This window comes from Gossypium hirsutum, chromosome A01, assembly GCF_007990345.1.
Source record: "Gossypium hirsutum isolate 1008001.06 chromosome A01, Gossypium_hirsutum_v2.1, whole genome shotgun sequence".
Taxonomy (NCBI): domain Eukaryota; kingdom Viridiplantae; phylum Streptophyta; class Magnoliopsida; order Malvales; family Malvaceae; genus Gossypium; species Gossypium hirsutum.
The window spans coordinates 117560831-117579188 of record NC_053424.1 but is presented as its reverse complement, the minus strand read 5'-3'; the positions used below and the strand labels follow the sequence as shown (position 1 = coordinate 117579188).

General features: G+C 32.4%; 1 protein-coding gene and 1 long non-coding RNA gene across 5 annotated transcripts; one reads left to right on the top strand and one right to left on the bottom strand.

The window, feature by feature from the left end:
• The first annotated feature begins 5636 nt into the window (after window positions 1-5636).
• Window positions 5637-13683, top strand: LOC107905331 (uncharacterized). Of its 4 annotated transcripts, XM_041115032.1 has the most exons (23): window positions 5637-5852; window positions 5939-6857; window positions 6970-7041; window positions 7146-7350; window positions 7456-7564; window positions 8277-8375; window positions 8529-8621; window positions 8819-8911; window positions 9099-9191; window positions 9282-9363; window positions 9442-9501; window positions 9583-9635; window positions 9722-9888; window positions 10605-10815; window positions 10928-10985; window positions 11111-11167; window positions 11288-11533; window positions 12297-12361; window positions 12485-12541; window positions 12628-12721; window positions 13029-13169; window positions 13267-13418; window positions 13541-13683. In XM_041115032.1, the coding sequence occupies exons 2-23, from the start codon at window positions 5967-5969 to the stop codon at window positions 13542-13544; spliced, it is 3102 nt and encodes a 1033-aa protein (XP_040970966.1). In that variant the 5' UTR covers window positions 5637-5852; window positions 5939-5966; the 3' UTR covers window positions 13545-13683. The 4 variants fall into 4 exon arrangements, with proteins under 4 accessions (XP_040970966.1, XP_016687459.2, XP_040970982.1 ...); XM_016831970.2 differs by having other exon boundaries at window positions 8283-8375; window positions 13267-13683; XM_041115048.1 differs by lacking the exon at window positions 9442-9501 and having other exon boundaries at window positions 8283-8375; window positions 13267-13683.
• Window positions 13684-16821: 3138 nt separating this feature from the next.
• On the bottom strand, window positions 16822-18051 carry LOC121230385 (uncharacterized). The gene is made up of 2 exons (XR_005928352.1): window positions 17422-18051; window positions 16822-17129 (listed from the first exon to the last, which is right to left on the bottom strand). It is a non-coding gene; the product is annotated as an uncharacterized lncRNA (long non-coding RNA).
• Window positions 18052-18358: the final 307 nt, after the last annotated feature.

The window sequence follows — 18358 nt, the reverse complement described above, 5'->3', positions numbered from 1 at the left end:
AATCCCATCAACCAACTAATGTTGGTAATTTAAACTGGGGCATAAAATTAATAGGGTAAATTACACCAATAGTTACTTTACTTCGGGGTAGCTGACAAAACAATCATTCTGATTTCAATTTAGTCACTCAACTTTAAAAAAAAATAAAACAGTCATTAAAGTTATTGAAAAGTAACAAATTAGTCACCTACTAACAATTTCCGTTATAGACCTAATGGGATAAGTGACGCAGCTAGTTAACTAGCTGATGTGGCCAGGTAATTGGCCACGTCGGATGTCCATAGTGGAAATCCACCCAATTTAAGAAGAAATTGAAAAACACTCCTAATAACAGAAAAAGAATAAGAAGAAGAAGAATAAGAAAAAACTGTAAAATCCCTTTCAAAGTCTTCAACAACCCCAATACAACCAATCCCACAAACAAACCAGCAGCACCGAAGACAAGTGCTCAGATCACCACCACTTGCACTACAATTAAACTAGGTTAGGGTATTTTTCCCAAATATTCTTCTTATTCTTCCCTTAGTTGCTGCTGTTGTGAATAAATTTTGTCCTCCCCCAACACTTGCACAGCCAAATATATACTTCACTAATTTTTCCAAGGCTAAACTTTGTTCCACAGAGAAATTTCTTCCTAAAATACTAAATCACAAAAAAACGCCTTCTCTTCCTATTTTTGGTCAATAAGAATAAAGCAAGAGAAAGAGAGAACTATATAGGTTTTAAGTATTTTACCAGTTTCTAAATCCTAATTTTGGTTTCAAGTTCTTTTTTTTTGTCTTCTCATTTCAATTCAAAGTGATTAGAAAAAGGAAGCAAATAAGGTGAAAAACAAAAACACTCAACACAGAGAAGAAGAAAAAAAGAGCTTTCAAATTTGGGTCTCCATTTTCATCTTTTGCTTCCCCATTGTTTTTTCTTTTTCAGATCTAAGTTTTTTTTTCATCGTTTCCACATAGGATGCCAACACAGCAAGTTAATTGGCCACCTCAGCTTTCTGTTACGTTTGTAACAGTAATAACTGTTTTCTTATTTTTTGAAAGTTAAGTGATTGAATTGAAACCAGAGTGTCTGTTTTGCCAGCTACCCCAAAGTTGAGTGATTGTTGGTGTAATTTACCCAAATTAATATTAGCAAGAAGATAAAATACAAACGCAACCAGGTACAAATAAGATTGCAGCACACTAAAAACTTTGGCCACTAACTTACAAACAAAAATGCAACTTAAAAATACTAAATTAACTGTCGATTGAGTCATAACTCAATTGGATTAGGCATTGTTACGAATATAGACGGACGTGGTTTCGAGTGCGTTAAAGCGCATTGTCCTCCTATTCATGGATTGGGGAGGAGCTATAGGTAGTTATAGGCATTATGTCAAAAAGAGTAGATATGATCCGAATCTATAATAAGATTATCCAAAAAAACTATTAATCCACACTTATAATATATTTTTTATTAATATTGAAATGTATTAAAACAAATTGAAATCAATTTAGCATTTATGGTTCAACAATTGTCTTTTTGGTTACTTGCATTCAAAAATTGCATTCCTGACCTCTCTTTTGTGTATCGCCCAATTCTTTGTACAACTTGTTTTCCCCTTCTACTAAGTATTGTAAGTATTTGTTTTGTTGAAAATGTTTGCATAGTGGAAGGAGATGGTTGTGCTGAACGAGCTGGTGGTTGTTGCAGTAGATGTCGTAACATTAGTCCAAAACTATGAAACAATAGTTGATAAGTTATAAAAGTAACATATTTTAATTTCACTCTTAATGCATTTTTGTATGATTAGTTATGCAAATTAGTGAATTTGATGCTCCTAATGCTTTAAATTCATGTTTCTATACTTAGGAGAGCATTTAGGAGCGAAAGTAGCTAAAAACGAGCCAAAATTGGACAAATAAAGTTGTTTTCAGGAGCCACACATCCTGGGAATTTCCACATGGCCTGGACACAAGTCCGTGTGAGCCACACGGGCTGAATAGACGCCCATGTGCCAGCCTGTGTCGATTTCACACCCTGCATCCTAAATATGTGGAAAAACACCATTTTTAAGCTTTTTAAGCATTCTAAAGTCTATAAATACCCATTAGAAGAAGGCATAAAGGGGGCAATCAGAGAATATCAAAGACAACACTCAAAGAACGCCATTGAAATCAACTCTTAATCGGATCTCCATCAAGATCGAAGATCTCCTTTTAATTTCTTTTTAATTTTTTATGAGTTTTTTTATGTCTTATGGTTAATCTAACTTTGAGATGTTTTCATTCAGGATTATGAACTAATTCTCTAAATACCTAGGGAGGATGAACTTATGACGAAACATTTTATTTAATGTATGTTTTTACGCAATAAATACTTGAATCTTGTTCTCAATTATGTATGCTTATTTATTGTTTTAATATTTTCGGGATATTAATTCATGTTTAATGTGCTTAATTCAGTGGATCAAAAGTCTCTGTTTAATAGTAGATCTAGCATAATTGAGTGGAGTTGCATGTAATTCTAGAAATAGGACGACATAAATTTATCAGATTAGAGTCAAATCTAATAGGGAATCCATAGATTGAGTTAATGCGATGATAGGGGTTTTAATTAGAAAGAGATTTCAATTAATCAACCTAGAGTCAGTTGTTCTTACTCTCGAAATAAATATTAACATAATTTAGGGATTTCTACGGATCATGACACAAGTGAATAAATTGTTTAATTCATATTCATAATAATAAGTGAAGTCTAGGTGGATTCTTTCCTGTGTATTGTCTATCTCATTGGTTAATATTCGATTACTACATTGATTCATTCTTTGTTGCGTTCTTAGTTAAATTATTTTAGTAAATTTATCTTAAAACACATCACTCCAAACTATCGACTAAATAATAGAAAAGCGGTAATTACTAATACTTTTAGTCCTCGTGAATACGATATTCTCTACTTACCATAGCTATACTATTGTTTGATAGGTGCATTTACCTTTGTCGTATTTATAGTTAGTTTAGTGACCATCAATAGTTAATAAAACAATAATAAAGTTTACTATACAAAATGTAATTCTATCAAGATTAGTGGTTGAACGAAATGGTACTATAATTTTTATCGAAGCCTTGTATATAGTGAACATGTTTTGGTCTTAAAAAAGGAAAGAAATATGTTTATATAGGTTATGTATGAGCTTGTTTAAAAAAAATAAAATTCCCTAACTATTGGTTACATGAAGTAAGATGTTAAAATCAACATGAGGTGGAGGACTTGCAAGTTTATAAGTGGAAGCTACAAGTTCTGCAAATAGTTTATTAGTAGTTGGAGGTTCCGCTGGATTTGCTTGAGGTATTGTTGGTCTTGCTAATATGAGGGTGATGTTGGTGGAACTGGTAGCGATGATGCAGATGCTTTTAATGGAGCTGTTGGATTAGGAGTTGTTGGAGTTGTAGTCTGCAAAATTGACATGTTGGAGTTGGATTATAATGCATTATAATTTTTAAGAAACTCAACACTTATAGTAGATGAAGTTTGACACCTTCTAGAGTTGTGTCCAATTGAAACACTTTTAGTACTTTATATTTTTCCCTCTTCTAGACAGTTTAGTCCCACTCCTTCTTTCCTCTTATCTTACTCAATTTTTTTCATGGTCTCCTAGGTATTTTCCTTGGTATGAGGGGAGTTAGTTGGTCCTATATTAGTTTTATGCCAATATTTTTCACTATGGACAACAGTCAATACAAAGCCATACAACTTTTCATACATTTCGTTTTTAAACCCCTTATACACATAATCAGAAACATTGGCTTTTTTCACAAAACTGTTGCAACGACATATGGACATGGGATGCTAATGTGGTCCTATCTCCTACAACTACATAACCACTCACTTAAGTTGATAACTACAACATCACCAAAGTTTGACACTCCAAACCCTTTTGTTCCATTCCATTAAATATTTAAGATAATATAAATACAAAACCCTTGAGTTACAATGAAATAAGGACAACCATATGATCCCCATGCTATTGCTAAGTGATTTGTGTTTTATACTAATTAGTGGGACATCAAAAGTTTAAACTCACAGGAAATCATTGTTGAAGTCCTTTGTCATGTAGTCAGACACTAAATTTGCCTTTCTGAATATGGTTAATCTTCATATCCCAATATATTTTCTTCAATTTTTGAATACTTCTAGTTAAAAGGAAATTTATTAACACCCTCTCTTGTTCCGTTGAGCATATGTTATTATTGATATTTTGTCCATATTGACCATGATTTTTGCAGTCCTTTCCCTAGTATAACATTAATTCATCATAAGACACCCACAAATTGGCTTGGATGATTGAACAAATTCTTACATTTCTATTGAAACCAAAATCCACTATTTGAGTTGGAAAGTACTCCACCTCACAACACTGAGTTAATGGGGCAAGTAGGGGGCTAGCCCCTTAAAATGAAAAATTATCCTTTTAATCCTTTGAGTATTTACAAAGTTTTAATTTAATTTAATGGTAATATTGTATTTGGGGCACTCCTAAAATTTAAAATTAAATTATGACCGCTCAAAAAACAAAAAAAAGTTTATAGTTTAATCCCTTAAAAATTATAAAGTTTTACATTAATACAATGATAAAATTGCATTTAACTCTCTCAAAAATTTATACTTCAAATTCAGCCCATCAAAAAATAAAAATTCTAGCTTTGCTCCTACTTATTGAGTACGAAAGTCTTGACCTTGCTTTGACTTTCTATTTGCATTAATTCTATCCAACCTATTTTTAATGGAGGTCATCCGACCTATGATAGTCTCATCTAGCCGATGTTGAAAACTTATAAAGATATGAGTTTGAGTGAATTTAAGTGCGTAATATCTTTATTAAACGTGTAATTTAATTAAAACTTTGAGGGTTTAAAAATCATTTAAAAATTTCCACAAATGAATTTAAACTCTAAACCTTAATTACTACACCATAACCCAAAAAGGATGGCATATTATTGGGTTTTAGAGAATGAGCCTACTAGGCCTCAACAAACACAAACCAAGAGGCCTGACCATAACTCCTTTGTAATCAATAAGGGCTATTTTGCTTCTTTAGAGCGGCAAGGGAAAATCAATTAGGGTTAATATCGTAAATTCCTAATAGGGTAAATTTTGTTATGAGTCTTTGTATTATTTGTATGTTATAAATTTAATCCTTACATTCTAATTTGGTCAAATTTAATCCTACTTTTTGAATTTTGAAAATTCCAATTTTGACTCAAATAGTTGTAGTTGAATCCATTAGATAAATTCTGCTATTAGCCTCGTACATCGTAAATTATGGATTAAATATTTTTCTTCAATTTGATCATTTTTAATTTTTAATATTTTTAAAATTTAAAATTTTAATCTCAAAAAATAACTATTAAATTTATTAACTAAAGTAATGAGATTTTTTTAATGTAAAAACAGCAAGCTGACAAGTTATAACACATATAATAATACGCAAAAGGACTAAATGTACAATTTATACCTAATACAAGGACTAACAGCATAGTTTAACCTTCATAAAACCTTTCTCCGTTTTATTTCATGGATCTTTGCCATTTGCCGTTCCGTTCCGTTCCGTTCCGTTCCCTTGAAAGTCCCACATCTCTTTTTTTCTTTCACTGGTCGGTTAACAACACGCCAAAGGGGAAAAAAAGAAGGAAAAAAAATCTCCCATAATATTAATAGATTTTTCTTTCAAATCCTTTGAGTTTTAATCGAAAACCCTAAATTTTGTTGAATCCGATCTCGGACTCTTCCGTTTTAACTCTCCGCTCCAAATTTTCACTTGCCTCTCTCAAGAAAATCAAGCATCTCATGCCTTTATACGATCTTAATCGGTAAAATCTTTCACTCTACAGCTGCTAAATTTTTCGTTTCGTTTTTCTTTTTAATTTGATTTTTTTCATTTTATGGTGAATTTTAGTGGATTTTGAGAGTGAAGTGAGTGAGGCATGAAGCCAGAGTTGGATTACGGAGTGGATGGTTCACTCGGTCAAACTCGGGAGGCAGTGATTCAGTCTCAAACTCAGGCGAGTTCTAGTAGTAGTTGTTGTAAAAGAGTTAATAGTACTCAAGTGAATGGTTACATTGTGTACACTCGAGTTAAAAAGTCGAGAATTGATTGCCGTGTTTCTGAGAATTTAGATAGCCAAAAGCTCAAGGACTTTAATGAACCGATAAATGGTGTTAAAGTGTCTTTAATTGATGAGGATCAGGAGGATAAAATTTTAGCTGACGCAAATGGTGTAAACAATAATTTGATTGAAAGTAGATTGGGAAATGGAAATTTAGCAGGGGATAAAGTGGTAATAGAAAATGTGGTTGATGAGAGCTTAGTTGTTCGAGATATTGTCAAAGGGGGTCCATTTATAGAGGCTTTGATTGAAGAAAGCCATACTATTGGAGAAAATGCCATTGTAGGGAACCTGGTAGTTGAGGCAATTGGAATAGATGGTAAGCCTGTTGTTCAAACTTGTCAGTCTATGGATGAGCTTGAGACTCGTCCAGTAGAGAAAGGAGGCTTTGACAGTAGTGACGGTAATGATGATGATCTACTCTTGAAGACCCTGAGGTGGCCCAAGAAATCACTATTGAGACCAAAGGTTGAAGCAGAGGAAAGTTTGGGGTGCGAACAGCAGAATGTTGAGAATGTGTTAGTTTCAAATTTTGGTGGAGAAGAAGCAGCTGAAGAAAGTGGATTGACGACTCCTAGGAAGAATTTGGAGTTGAAAATGTCAAAAAAGATCTCACTTAATAAGTGCCCAATGACTGTTAAAGAGCTCTTTGACACTGGCTTACTTGACGGGGTTCCGGTAGTTTACATGGGTACAATTAGTAGTAAGGTGTTTCTTGGCTGCTCCCGTTGTTTCTTTTAATTTTGAATATATCCTTTAATTTTTTGTTTCTCTTCGGAATTTGAATATAGTGTGTAGCTTAGTTTTATATTAATTCCAGACAGCTGGTCTTCGGGGCATCATAACAGATGGAGGAATTTTGTGTTCATGTTCCTTGTGTAAAGGGCGCAGAGTAAGCAATCACTTTCCCAGGTTGCAGTTTTGGATTCTGTGTAACTATGTGATCAATAATTGCTGTTATCAATCTTCTTGCTGCTGTCCTGTTTCCTATTTTAGGTTGTTCCACCTTCCCAATTTGAGATTCATGCTTGTAAACAATACAAACGAGCAGCTCAATATATCTGCTTTGAAAATGGGAAGAGCCTGCTTGAGGTGTTGCGGGCATGCAGGAGAGGACCTCTGCATACATTAGAAGCAACAATTCAAAATATCATTAGAGCTGTACCTGAGCAAAAATATTTTACTTGTAGAAGATGCAAAGGTGACCTTTTGTTTTATTAAATACATTATTATTGACAGAGGCAAGTAAAAAGAATATTTTTATTGTACTGAGGTCTTACTCCTTTTGTCATTCACTTGTTTCTAGGTTCATTTCCTGTAATACATGTTGGCCAAGTAGGACCGCTTTGCAATTCATGCGTGGAGTTGAAGAAATCTCAGTTTGTCACAGTGAGTTCACCCAGTGTTGGAACCAGGTATGCATTCCTTAAGCATTGTTTGTAAAATAATAAAATTAATAAATAGTAATTGTTGTCTCTTCTGCTTTATAGCTTAGTTGGGTAGGGTCCTTAATGTTTGTCATTAGTTGAATATTTTATTTGTTTGACAATTCCATTGTATGATCATTGCAATTACCGTGTAATATTCAAAATTTTTTCATGATAACTAGAACTTTATTACAAATTTGTAATTTAGGGAGTTGGATTCAATTATTTGTATGACATTTTATGGGTTTTTAGATTGTCCATTCAGTTCTAGTTGATTGATGCATTGTATAAAAAGGGGCATGTTAAGTTTATTTGACTGATAATTTATTCAGCATGTGTACTCCTTGATAAAAATGCAATTTATTTATTTTTCTTTTGGAGGGTATAAAACTGACTTACAGTATGAGATTTAACATAACTGAAGTTTTAAGGTAATGCTAGAGTGACATTTGTTTATAGTTTGTATTAGTAATGTGTAGATACATTATTTAATATGGTTGCACTATTTTATTTCAAATCACATTCCTTTGGAACTGCTTCAATGGTTATCTTTTCCACAATCCACGAGTTAATGGAATGTGACAAGAAAGTAACTTTTTCTTAATGCTTGATATAATTTTTCTTAACGTTTATCAGTTTGTACCTGGGGTTAATACTTCAAATCTAAATTTCTCAATTTATATGTTTTATTTTTGTGTAGTTTCAGATCACAAGAACCTGTTTCGATGTTGCAGTCCTTTGGAAGTGCATCATTGAGTGTCTCTCCACAAAATAGAAGTCAAAGGAAGAAAGCAAACAAGTTAGTGTCTCTTAATATCTCTTCTTTATTCTTTTCTGTGCCATTTCTTGCCATCATTTTTGGCTCATAAACAGGCTGATATATTTAAGTAAGATGATTTTTTCTTTTTAATATTTTACCGCCTTTTATCATGTGCCTCCTGCATTGTTTCAGGTCATCAGAGCTTGATTTGACATCAAATTCACCTCAGTGTTCTTCGTCATCTATTTCTTTACAAAACAGACGTCCATGGAAGACAACAAGAAAGTTGGTGACCTTCTTACAATTGTCATTTGCTGTTGCATAATTCTGTCTTTAACCAATTTCTTTCCATTCATGGAAAGTGAATTGTTCTATTTGGAAGCTATAGAGCAGTGCTAGGTGGTAGTTTAAACTATAAATAGTGTTCCTTTTCTTGTAGGTTTATTCTTGGTGCATCATACTTCCGTCTGTGTTATTTCCAGGTTAACAAAGCCAGGGTTATTCACGAAGTCCTTGAAGAGCGCTTCAGTGCATATTTCCTCTCAAGATAAGGGCCATTGGAGAACAAAAAAGAAGTTAGTAACATTTTATCCTGTTTTTTTTTTTTTTTTGGTCATTTTATGACGGTTTCTTTCTTCTGTTGTCCTATGCCTGCAAGTTTTGAGACAAGGATCTGCTTTCAGTGAAGTTTCTTCTGAGTCTGTAGTATTTTTGTTGTTGTTAGTCCCCTTCTTTGATTTTTGTGCTTTTATTGGTACTCAGGCCAGTGAAACCATTGTTGATGTCAAAGATGTTCAAAGGTGCTTCATCACCAATTTATTCACCCAATGGAAGTCAATGGAAGATGACGACAAAGTTGGTACTTTTTTTAATATACTTCTTTAATAAGCTGTTATTTCCTTTTTCTGATGGAATCTCCTTTCCCTTTGGAATCTTTTTCTATAGAGATCAGCGATTGCATAAGTTGGTATTCGAGGAAGATGGACTGCCTGATGGAACTGAAGTTGCATACTATGCCCGTGGACAGGTAATAGAGATGAAAGTAATTTATTTTATGCCTTTGTATATCAGTGGTGTGTGAAGTGTGATTAGTTTTAATGGGCAGAGATTGCTTGAGGGTTACAAAAAGGGCTTTGGGATAATTTGTCGTTGTTGCAATTATGAGGTATTGTGCTTTTCTTGCTTGAGCTTCAGAATTTCACAATATCATTTTTTGTCTGTTTATGCTATTCCTTTTGTTGCGCAGGTTAGCCCCTCACAGTTTGAAGCTCATGCTGGTTGGGCATCTCGTCGAAAACCGTATGTTTCCATATCAGATGCTTTACAGCTTCCTTCGTAAGTTACATTATTAAATATATCTTGATTATATTTGTATACTTTGGCAGCTACGCGTACATTTACACGTCTAATGGGGTGTCTCTGCATGAACTGGCAATATCTCTCTCAAAAGGTCGTCTTTATTCTGCCAAGGATAATGATGTTGCATGCATCATTTGTGCTGATGGTGGAAATCTTTTGCTTTGTGATGGATGCCCAAGGGCGTTTCATAAAGGTTTGATTGTAAATATTAAGAATTTATTATAATCAGGAAATGCATGGATGGATGGTTTGATTTTGTTTTCTTGGTTTCATGGGTACTTTGCTTGGACACTGTGAGACTTTATTTATTTGTCTTTGGGGTTTTAGGGATAGATCTGGAGCAGTGCTTTTTTTCTTTTTTTGTGTGTGTGTGTGTGTTGTGTCAAGAATGATAATTGCGTGACCTGAGCCCTGAGGTCTGAAGTCTCCACTCCTGTGCCTGATGTGCATGAGATTTACTGTGCTAGTTTCATGTCTTTGCCTATAGATGATAAAGAACTTATATATTTTACCAAGAGAAGATAATCAGGAGAAAAGAAAAAAAGTGATTGCAGTTTCTCAAATGTGCACCATGATTTTTAAATGGAATGTTTTATTCAAAATGGTAGGAGTAGAGGGAAATAAACAAGAGAAGTGGAGTTTGAGTTGGATGAAAGGCTGACTCGTTTAGACAATAAGCAGAGGCTGAGTGTTGGTGGGAGATCACTCAGTCAGTGGCATTGCATATTAACACAAATGAAGTCTTGCCTTGTCCCTCATGTGCATGTTATTAGATGTTTTTCTTTGCATTTTGCTTTGTAGATTTACTTTACCCAGTCTTTTTGTTTTAAACTTTAAGACTGCCATAGTTGCCTGTGATGATCAGTTTTACAGCTCTTATTTAGCTGATTGTTATTGCATGCTATGCAGAATGTGCTTCTCTACCAACAATTCCTCACGGTCGCTGGTACTGCAAATATTGCCAGAACATGTTGATGAGAGAAAAGTGTGCAGAGCATAATGCTAATGCTGCTGCTGCTGGAAGGATTTTAGGAGTTGATGCTATAGAGCAAATAACCAGCAGATGTGTACGAATTGTGAAGAGCATCGAGACAGAACTTAGTGGATGCGCATTATGCAGGTTATGAGTATACAGAAGGATAAATCTTGGAGCCTGTAGTTCATGAAGACTATTTGTATACAGCTTGCGTTTGCAATATTTCCATAAATTTCTTTGATTTTATTTTATATAGGGCATGCGATTTTAGCAAATCAGGATTTGGTCCTCGGACAGTTATACTTTGTGATCAGGTATAATGTTAATTTTTTATTTCATCTTGCCTTTGCATTGGGGTTCAACACTGCTAAAAATCCCCCCCCCTCATTTCATTTTCGCTGATGTGCTCATTTATTTTTTAAAAATAATTTTGTATCAGTGTGAGAAAGAATATCATATTGGCTGTTTGAGGACTCATAAAATGGCTGATCTAAGGGTATGCATGTCTTATTATCACCATTATTCCTTTGATTATTAAATATGGAAGTCTTGATTCCTATCTGTTGGACACATTATCTGTTAATGGATGAAAATACTGATGCCGCTTGTACAACAGGAAATACCGAAAGGGAAGTGGTTTTGCTGCTCAGATTGTGGTAGGATCCATTCTACACTGCAGAAGTTGCTCATTCGTGGAGCTGAAAGGCTCCCTGACTCCCTTTTGGATATATTAAAGAAGAAATATGTGAAAAAAGGTTTAGATGCTGATATCAATATTGATGTGAGATGGAGGCTTCTTAGCAGCAAATTCTCTTCTCCTGAAACTAGATTGTTGCTTTCTCAAGCAGTTGGTATCTTCCATGTAAGTATTGTTCATTTTATATTTTGCCAATATTGATAAACAGTAATCGTGCAATGCTATTTTGTAATTATTGCAATTATTATATGTTTATTTTCAAGTTTTTATTTGCCAAGTATGCTTTCCGGGTTGGATGTTGCACGGAAACATCAGTAGCTTCTAACTAACGTTTATGCTGCTTCTCATCAGTCATCTTCTTTTCTTTATCTTTTAATTTTCTTTTTCCCTTCTGCTAAAGTGGCTGGGAAAGGCAAAATACTGAGCTTATAACTTTTATATAGTTAATATATTTTCATCTCTTACTTTCTAATATACTTCTCCTTAGCATTTTCTATTCTATTATTAGTACCTTGCTTTGACCTTATTGTGGTGGAGTTTTGCACCCATTAAATACTATATACTGTAAAAGAACATGATTGTTCAACTGTGATATTTTAAGAGCATTTAAACCAAAACGATTGATAAATTGATGCATTTTGCTTTGATGTCTCTGTTAGTGGCTGCTTTAAAGGTTTTTGGGGATATCAGATCGTTAGTGTAAGTTTCTAGCTAGACTTATCTAACAGGGTTTTATCCTGCCAATCTGAATCATTGCTTAGCAAAATGCCGCTGTGATTTGCATGTTGCATTCAAAGCTGTGATTTAGCAGTGTATGATTATTTTGCGTTGTGGGGCTCTGATTTGGCTATGTTTTCTTTTTCAAAACATAAAAAATCCGTCATTCATGGCTTACCACTGAACTTTCTTCTTTTCTGTTTGGGTCAAGGAATGTTTCAACCCCATAGTTGATGCAACAACTGGGAGGGACCTTATCCCATGCATGGTTTATGGGTAAGCACGAGCCTTCTTTTTTTCTTCTACTTGAGTGTGTTCCCCCCTCCCCCACCTCCCTCCCCTCTTTTATTTATTTATTTATATATTTTTGACAAATTTGTATTACCTTCTCTCTTACAGAAGGAACTTAAAGGGCCAAGAATACGGAGGAATGTATTGTGCTGTATTGACAATTAAGTAAGACATATTTGCTTAACATTTAAAGCTTTAGATGCTTTTGCTATTTGAATGTTGATAGTATTCTCTTTTGGATAATATTGCAGCTCATTCGTTGTATCAGCTGGAATAATTCGAGTTTTTGGGCAAGAAATTGCTGAAATCCCTTTAGTCGCTACAAGCATTGCTAACCATGGAAAGGTGAGGTTAATGGACCCCCGTTTTGTTTTTATAAACTTTGCCTACAATTCCTACCTTTTCTAAATAGTTTTACTCTAATTTCCAATTGCCGGCTTGGTAATTTTGATGATTCTTGGAGTTTTTCTAATTTGGACTCGTTGCCCATCCCCCAAAACAGTCTAGAGATATTCTTCTTGCCAACACACTTATCATATAATTCCTGTGATTTTACAAAATTATTAGCTTGGAATGCATGTTGCTGTTATCATCTCTGTTCCAATATCATCTCTGTTCAATCTTGATTCAGTGGAACTAAATTACCATACAGGGCTACTTCCAGCTGTTATTCTCTTGTATCGAAAAGCTGTTGGCATTCTTGAATGTAAAAAATATCATTCTCCCAGCTGCTGAAGAAGCTGAATCAATCTGGACAGATAAATTCGGTTTCAAGAAGTTAAGACCCGACCAGGTTTGTCAATAACATCATCATAATCATGCTTGTATTTCTCTTTTATCCAATTCAACTGCCATGTTTCTGAAAACATTACATTTCCCTCGTGCTTCAGCTCAGTGAATATAGAAAATCATGCTGCCAGATGGTTATTTTCCAAGGAACTTCGATGCTACAGAAAGAAGTTCCAATCCATCAACTCATTAGTAGTATCGAGCGCAGGGAGTTATATGAGCATTTGAACCAAGGAATATCTGATTTTCTAGAGTAAGGAAATGCATTTGTGGTGTTCTTTTTTTTTTTAAATGTTAAATTTAATTTAATTTGTGCATGGAATTAGATAGGTATTGAGGTTACATAAATTGTGTTATTTTGTTTCACTTGTTAAGGTGAAGATGATAAAGAAGTGAACTCAATTTGTGAACTGGAATGAGCTTCCAGAAGTGAACCAAATGCTGTTAAAATATCCATTCCAGTTCCCTACCATTATGAAATAGCCACCCACATACGAGACTTGAACTTTTTAGCTTAATGATTTTGAAGCAGAGCCATACATTTATTTTAATCAGTAGGAATATATGTATATATTACAAAAATCTCCGGTTCTTATCTGGTGCTTGAAATCAAGTGCCTTTTTGTTTGGCCTGACTTGACTCAGTTTTTCCCAGAATAATATTTGGTACGATACACTGTCAATAAAATTTTTAAAAATAAATATTTAAAAAAATAAATGATAATTTTTAAAAGCTGCTTGTGAAAAAAAATAATATTTTATTAATGTATTAGATATTATCTCTCTATATATCTAAATCGGTTGACCTGTGAAGTGTTTGAAACCGGTCGAATTGATTGTTTTTTTAATTTTTATGAAAAATGAGTTTTATAATAATTTATTTAATCAAATTGGATGAATTGATTTGATGGATTGACTTTGGAATTTGTGAACTGATGGGTTTGGTTTTATTATTTGTCGGGTATTGTAATTTAATATTTTTGCATCCAGCATTGATTCGTTTTGGCAAGTTCACATGATGTTTTAATATTGTATATTAATTTATACAAAAATAAATCATATATGGGTGGTAAAGTCTTATAAAAATGGGAGATGGTAATTAAGTTAAAAATAGAAATATTTATTAAGAAGTTTTGAAACTCAAGAATATATAAATAAATTTATATAATTGAGAGAAGATATTTTAGGAAGTGTATTCGGTTGGTTGGATTTTAATATCTAAACTGATCCTCAGAGTCATTTGAGACTTAGTTTTACATTAAAAGAAAACTTTTTTTTGGGTATTTTTAGGAAGGTTTTTAGAATCAAAGATTCTTAATTTTTTGTTTGATTGATTTAATTGGTTTATTTGAATAAATTTGTATATAATATTAAAAAAACTTGTCTGATTGAGTTGATCGAATTGCATGAAGTTCAAACTAGTATTAGATGTAAATTATTAACAATAGTATGATCATATATAGGGAAAATTGTTGTTTTAGCTACTCTAGCTTGGTTTATTTGGTTCGAATGAATAAATTATAAAAATTTAAAAAAAAAGTCTGATTGGGTTAATCGAATTTGTATGAAGTTCGAACTGGTATTAGACACAAATTATTTACATATAGGAACAATTGTTGTTTTAGCTGCTCTCTTCCTTTTTTTTAAAGGTAAAAAGAATCCCATGATCATATAAATGAGAACTAGTATGATTAACTCACGCTTCGAACTGATTAATTTTTTGTGTAGAATTATAGAATAAAATTTTAAAGATTAAAATATACATTAAACAAGGTTTCCAAAACTATATAGGTGATCAAAATTGATCAGGCCATTGCTCCGTATGATTTGATTAAATAAACCATTAAAAAAATAAAAATCGATTTTGGTTCAATTAATCTGTACTGGTTTGTGGGTCAATTGGTCTGATGGATCTCTCTGAATCGATACCCTGGCCGGTTTAGTTCGGTTAAAACAACCATGACTCTAAGTTTTTACACTTCGTACATTTATAATTTAGTCATCCTATTTTTATTTTTAATAATTTAATCCCTATACTTTTTGGGTTTATAAATCTACTTTCAAATTATATATAACCATGAAATGGTTTAATTGAAAAGTGAATGATATTAACTATTTGAACTAATTAATAATATTATAAAAATATTAAACTAATTAATAACATTATAAGAACATATAGATCAAATTATGTTAGAAATTAAAGTATAAATATTAAATCTCAAATTTAAGCATATTAGAATGACCAAAATTAAAAATGAACTATTTTTATAAAATGAAAAAAAAAAGCATGAGGAAGTTGTTTGGAATATAATTATAATTATAATTAGGGATAAATACTAAAATTATATATGAATTATGGTTTAATATGTAATTGTATGCATGAACTTTGATTTTGTGCAATTTTATACATGAAATTTTAATTTGATCCAATTCTTGTAAATTTATTAACACAATTATTGATATAACATCATTTTATGTTTATATATTACATACATAAATCATTATATTTATCCAATGTAAAAATAAATTTATGTATTTATTTCTTTAAATGTGTATGATTAAATCAAAATTAAAGTTTCAGTTATACGTTTAAACCACAATTAGAGTTTCACGTGTATAATTGCACCAAGTTAAAGTTCATGTATACAATTGCACATTAAATCAAAATTCATGTATAATTTTGAGATTTATACCTTATAATTATTTATTAAATTTTTATTAAAATTGTATTATAAACTAAATCCTAAACTTTAGCAAAGTAGAGGGATAAATACTAAAATTTTACCGTTATCTTATTCGGCAAAAAAAAAGACACGTGTAACGATAAAATTTCTTAGGACCTTTTTATATAAAAAAGTAATGAAATTATAAACGAGGTATTAAATTATATAAAAAATCAAGTATAATAATTAAATATTAGATTCCAACTTAATATAAAGATCAAAAGTGACATTTAAGCATTTTTTATGTAATCTATATAAAATAAAAGGACCAGAATAGAAATTTAACCATTTTATATTTACAATGAAAAAGAAAGGGCCTTCGACATGTGTAAAAAGATGGAAGGTTTTAAAAATGTAATAAAAAAGAAACTATAAGACCTTACTGATTATTATTTTTGTAATTTTGATTTGTATAATTATATTTTAATTTAGTTATTTTTAATTTATATATTTTTTAAATTAGTCAATTTTAATATTTGTATCTTTTTAATTTTGAAATTCTAGTTTTAATCCAAAACCGTAGTAGTTAAATTTAAATTTTACTAGTAATTCTGCAAAAATACAACAACGTATGGGCCTGAATATGCCGGTCCTTTGTGCATTCTTCAAGTGCTAGTAGATGGAACAAAACTTCTTTCCAAAGAAAATATTCTTCCATCTAGAGGCAATGTATCAATTTTACTAAGTTTTTCAGTAATTCCTTTTAGCTCTCGCCTTATTTTAGCCGATCTCAATATTGATACTTTTTTATGGATTACCATTTCAAGTATTGCTCCCGTTGGACTTCTTATATCAGGATACAGATCAAATAATAAATATTCATTTTTAGGTGGTCTACGAGCTGCTGCTCAATCGATTAGTTATAAAATACCATTAACTCTGTTAGTTTTATCAATATCTCTACGTGCAATTTGTTGAAATAGAAACTTATATGTATAGAATTGTAGATTTAATCCACATTCTCTATTTTAATTATTCTTAGTGCTTATTGTAGGACCAAATTTAAAACAAACCCAAATATAAAAACACCTATTAAAACCCAACACAAACCCAAAGCCCAACAGATTACCCAAAACCTAACCCACATCTCTCAACCCAATACACAAAACATAGAGCCAACCCAACACCCTAGCAGCAGAAGGAAATCGGCGCCGCAAGCTTCGAGTCCAAGCAGAGTACGACGCGCGCCAAGCTTCCGAATCGTGCTCTATTTCATGCCACGCTCCCACGCCTCCGAGATATCTGCAAGGGCAAACAACAGTAGAAGATTTTCATTTTATTTCTAGGCTATAAAAAGCCATTGAAAACACTGTAATGGGAGGTTTTTTTTTTTTGGGAATTTTTTCTTTTCAATTTTTTTTCACAGACTACAGCAGAGAATACACATAAGCAAGTGATAGCAATAAAAGAGATCAAAAACTCAGAAGGTTGTTTTTTTGATTCTTCCTAGTTTCGCATTTTTCCCTTTTTGTCTTTTTTTTCTTTGCTTTGCAAATTGTTTTTTAAAATAAATATCAGAAGTAACGGGGCTTACCTGGGTTCGCCGTGGATCGGCGCCAGAGGCGATGGCATAGAAGAGCCGATGACCCTCCATTTGCGGCGCTTCGGGTTGAAATCCTAGTAGAGATTTTGGGGGGGGGGGCGTGTTGTTTTCTTTCTCTAAAAGATGGCAGAGTAAATGAATTCAATGGCTTTTGTCTTTTAACGGGCAAATGAAAGAGCACCGTTTGGTGCTGGTCCCACACACTTTGATACAAAAGGGGGAATTTATGCGTTGACTCCCTCCCATTTTGTGCCAATGGTCAATTGGGCCCTGTTTATGCTTCCTTGATTATTTAAATTCATCCTTAGAATTTGCGTGTTATTCCAATTTAGTCCACGTCTAGGTGCAGCGCTTTGGGATTTGGGGAATTTGCATTTTTGGTTTCTCCCTGTTTGTGCGTGTCTAGTTCAAGTCCTTGATTTTGTTTTAATAATTCGATTTGTTTAAAACTATCCTCTAGACTTTGTTTTTGTTTCAATGGAGTTTTTTATTATTTTAAAATTTTGTATGAGTTTACATTTAAATAGCTCTTATGTGTTATTATACATATATAATTTACGATAAAATCAGCTCTGTGTCAAATAGATTATTGCTTTCATATTATTCTATATAAATGTTCTCTTTATATTTATTATATATATATATATATATATATATTTTTCCTCTTAAATTTATTATACGTTTTTCCTTTTTTTTAGTTGATTCATGTACAATTGGGTTCTTTGGGATCCTATTTTGATTGTATATTTTGTTTGTTTTAAGTACCTCTATTTTTTATATTATTTATGTTTAATCTTTTATGCATGTATATTTTTGCTTTCCCTTTATTTTTTTATTTTGCTACAATTCAAGCTTTCATTCAAATTATTTATTTTGTGATATTTATTTTAAAATTCATTTGTACATTACTATATGATATATCATTTCT

Bases quoted from the DNA above. Each gene is read 5' to 3' on its own strand.
- LOC107905331 (XM_041115032.1), top strand. From the start codon at position 5,967: ATGAAGCCAGAGTTGGATTACGGAGTGGATGGTTCACTCGGTCAAACT. The intron at 8,376-8,528 runs GTTAGTGTCTCT...GCATTGTTTCAG, and splicing joins CAAAGGAAGAAAGCAAACAA to GTCATCAGAGCTTGATTTGA. The intron at 9,364-9,441 runs GTAATAGAGATG...TTTAATGGGCAG, and splicing joins CATACTATGCCCGTGGACAG to AGATTGCTTGAGGGTTACAA.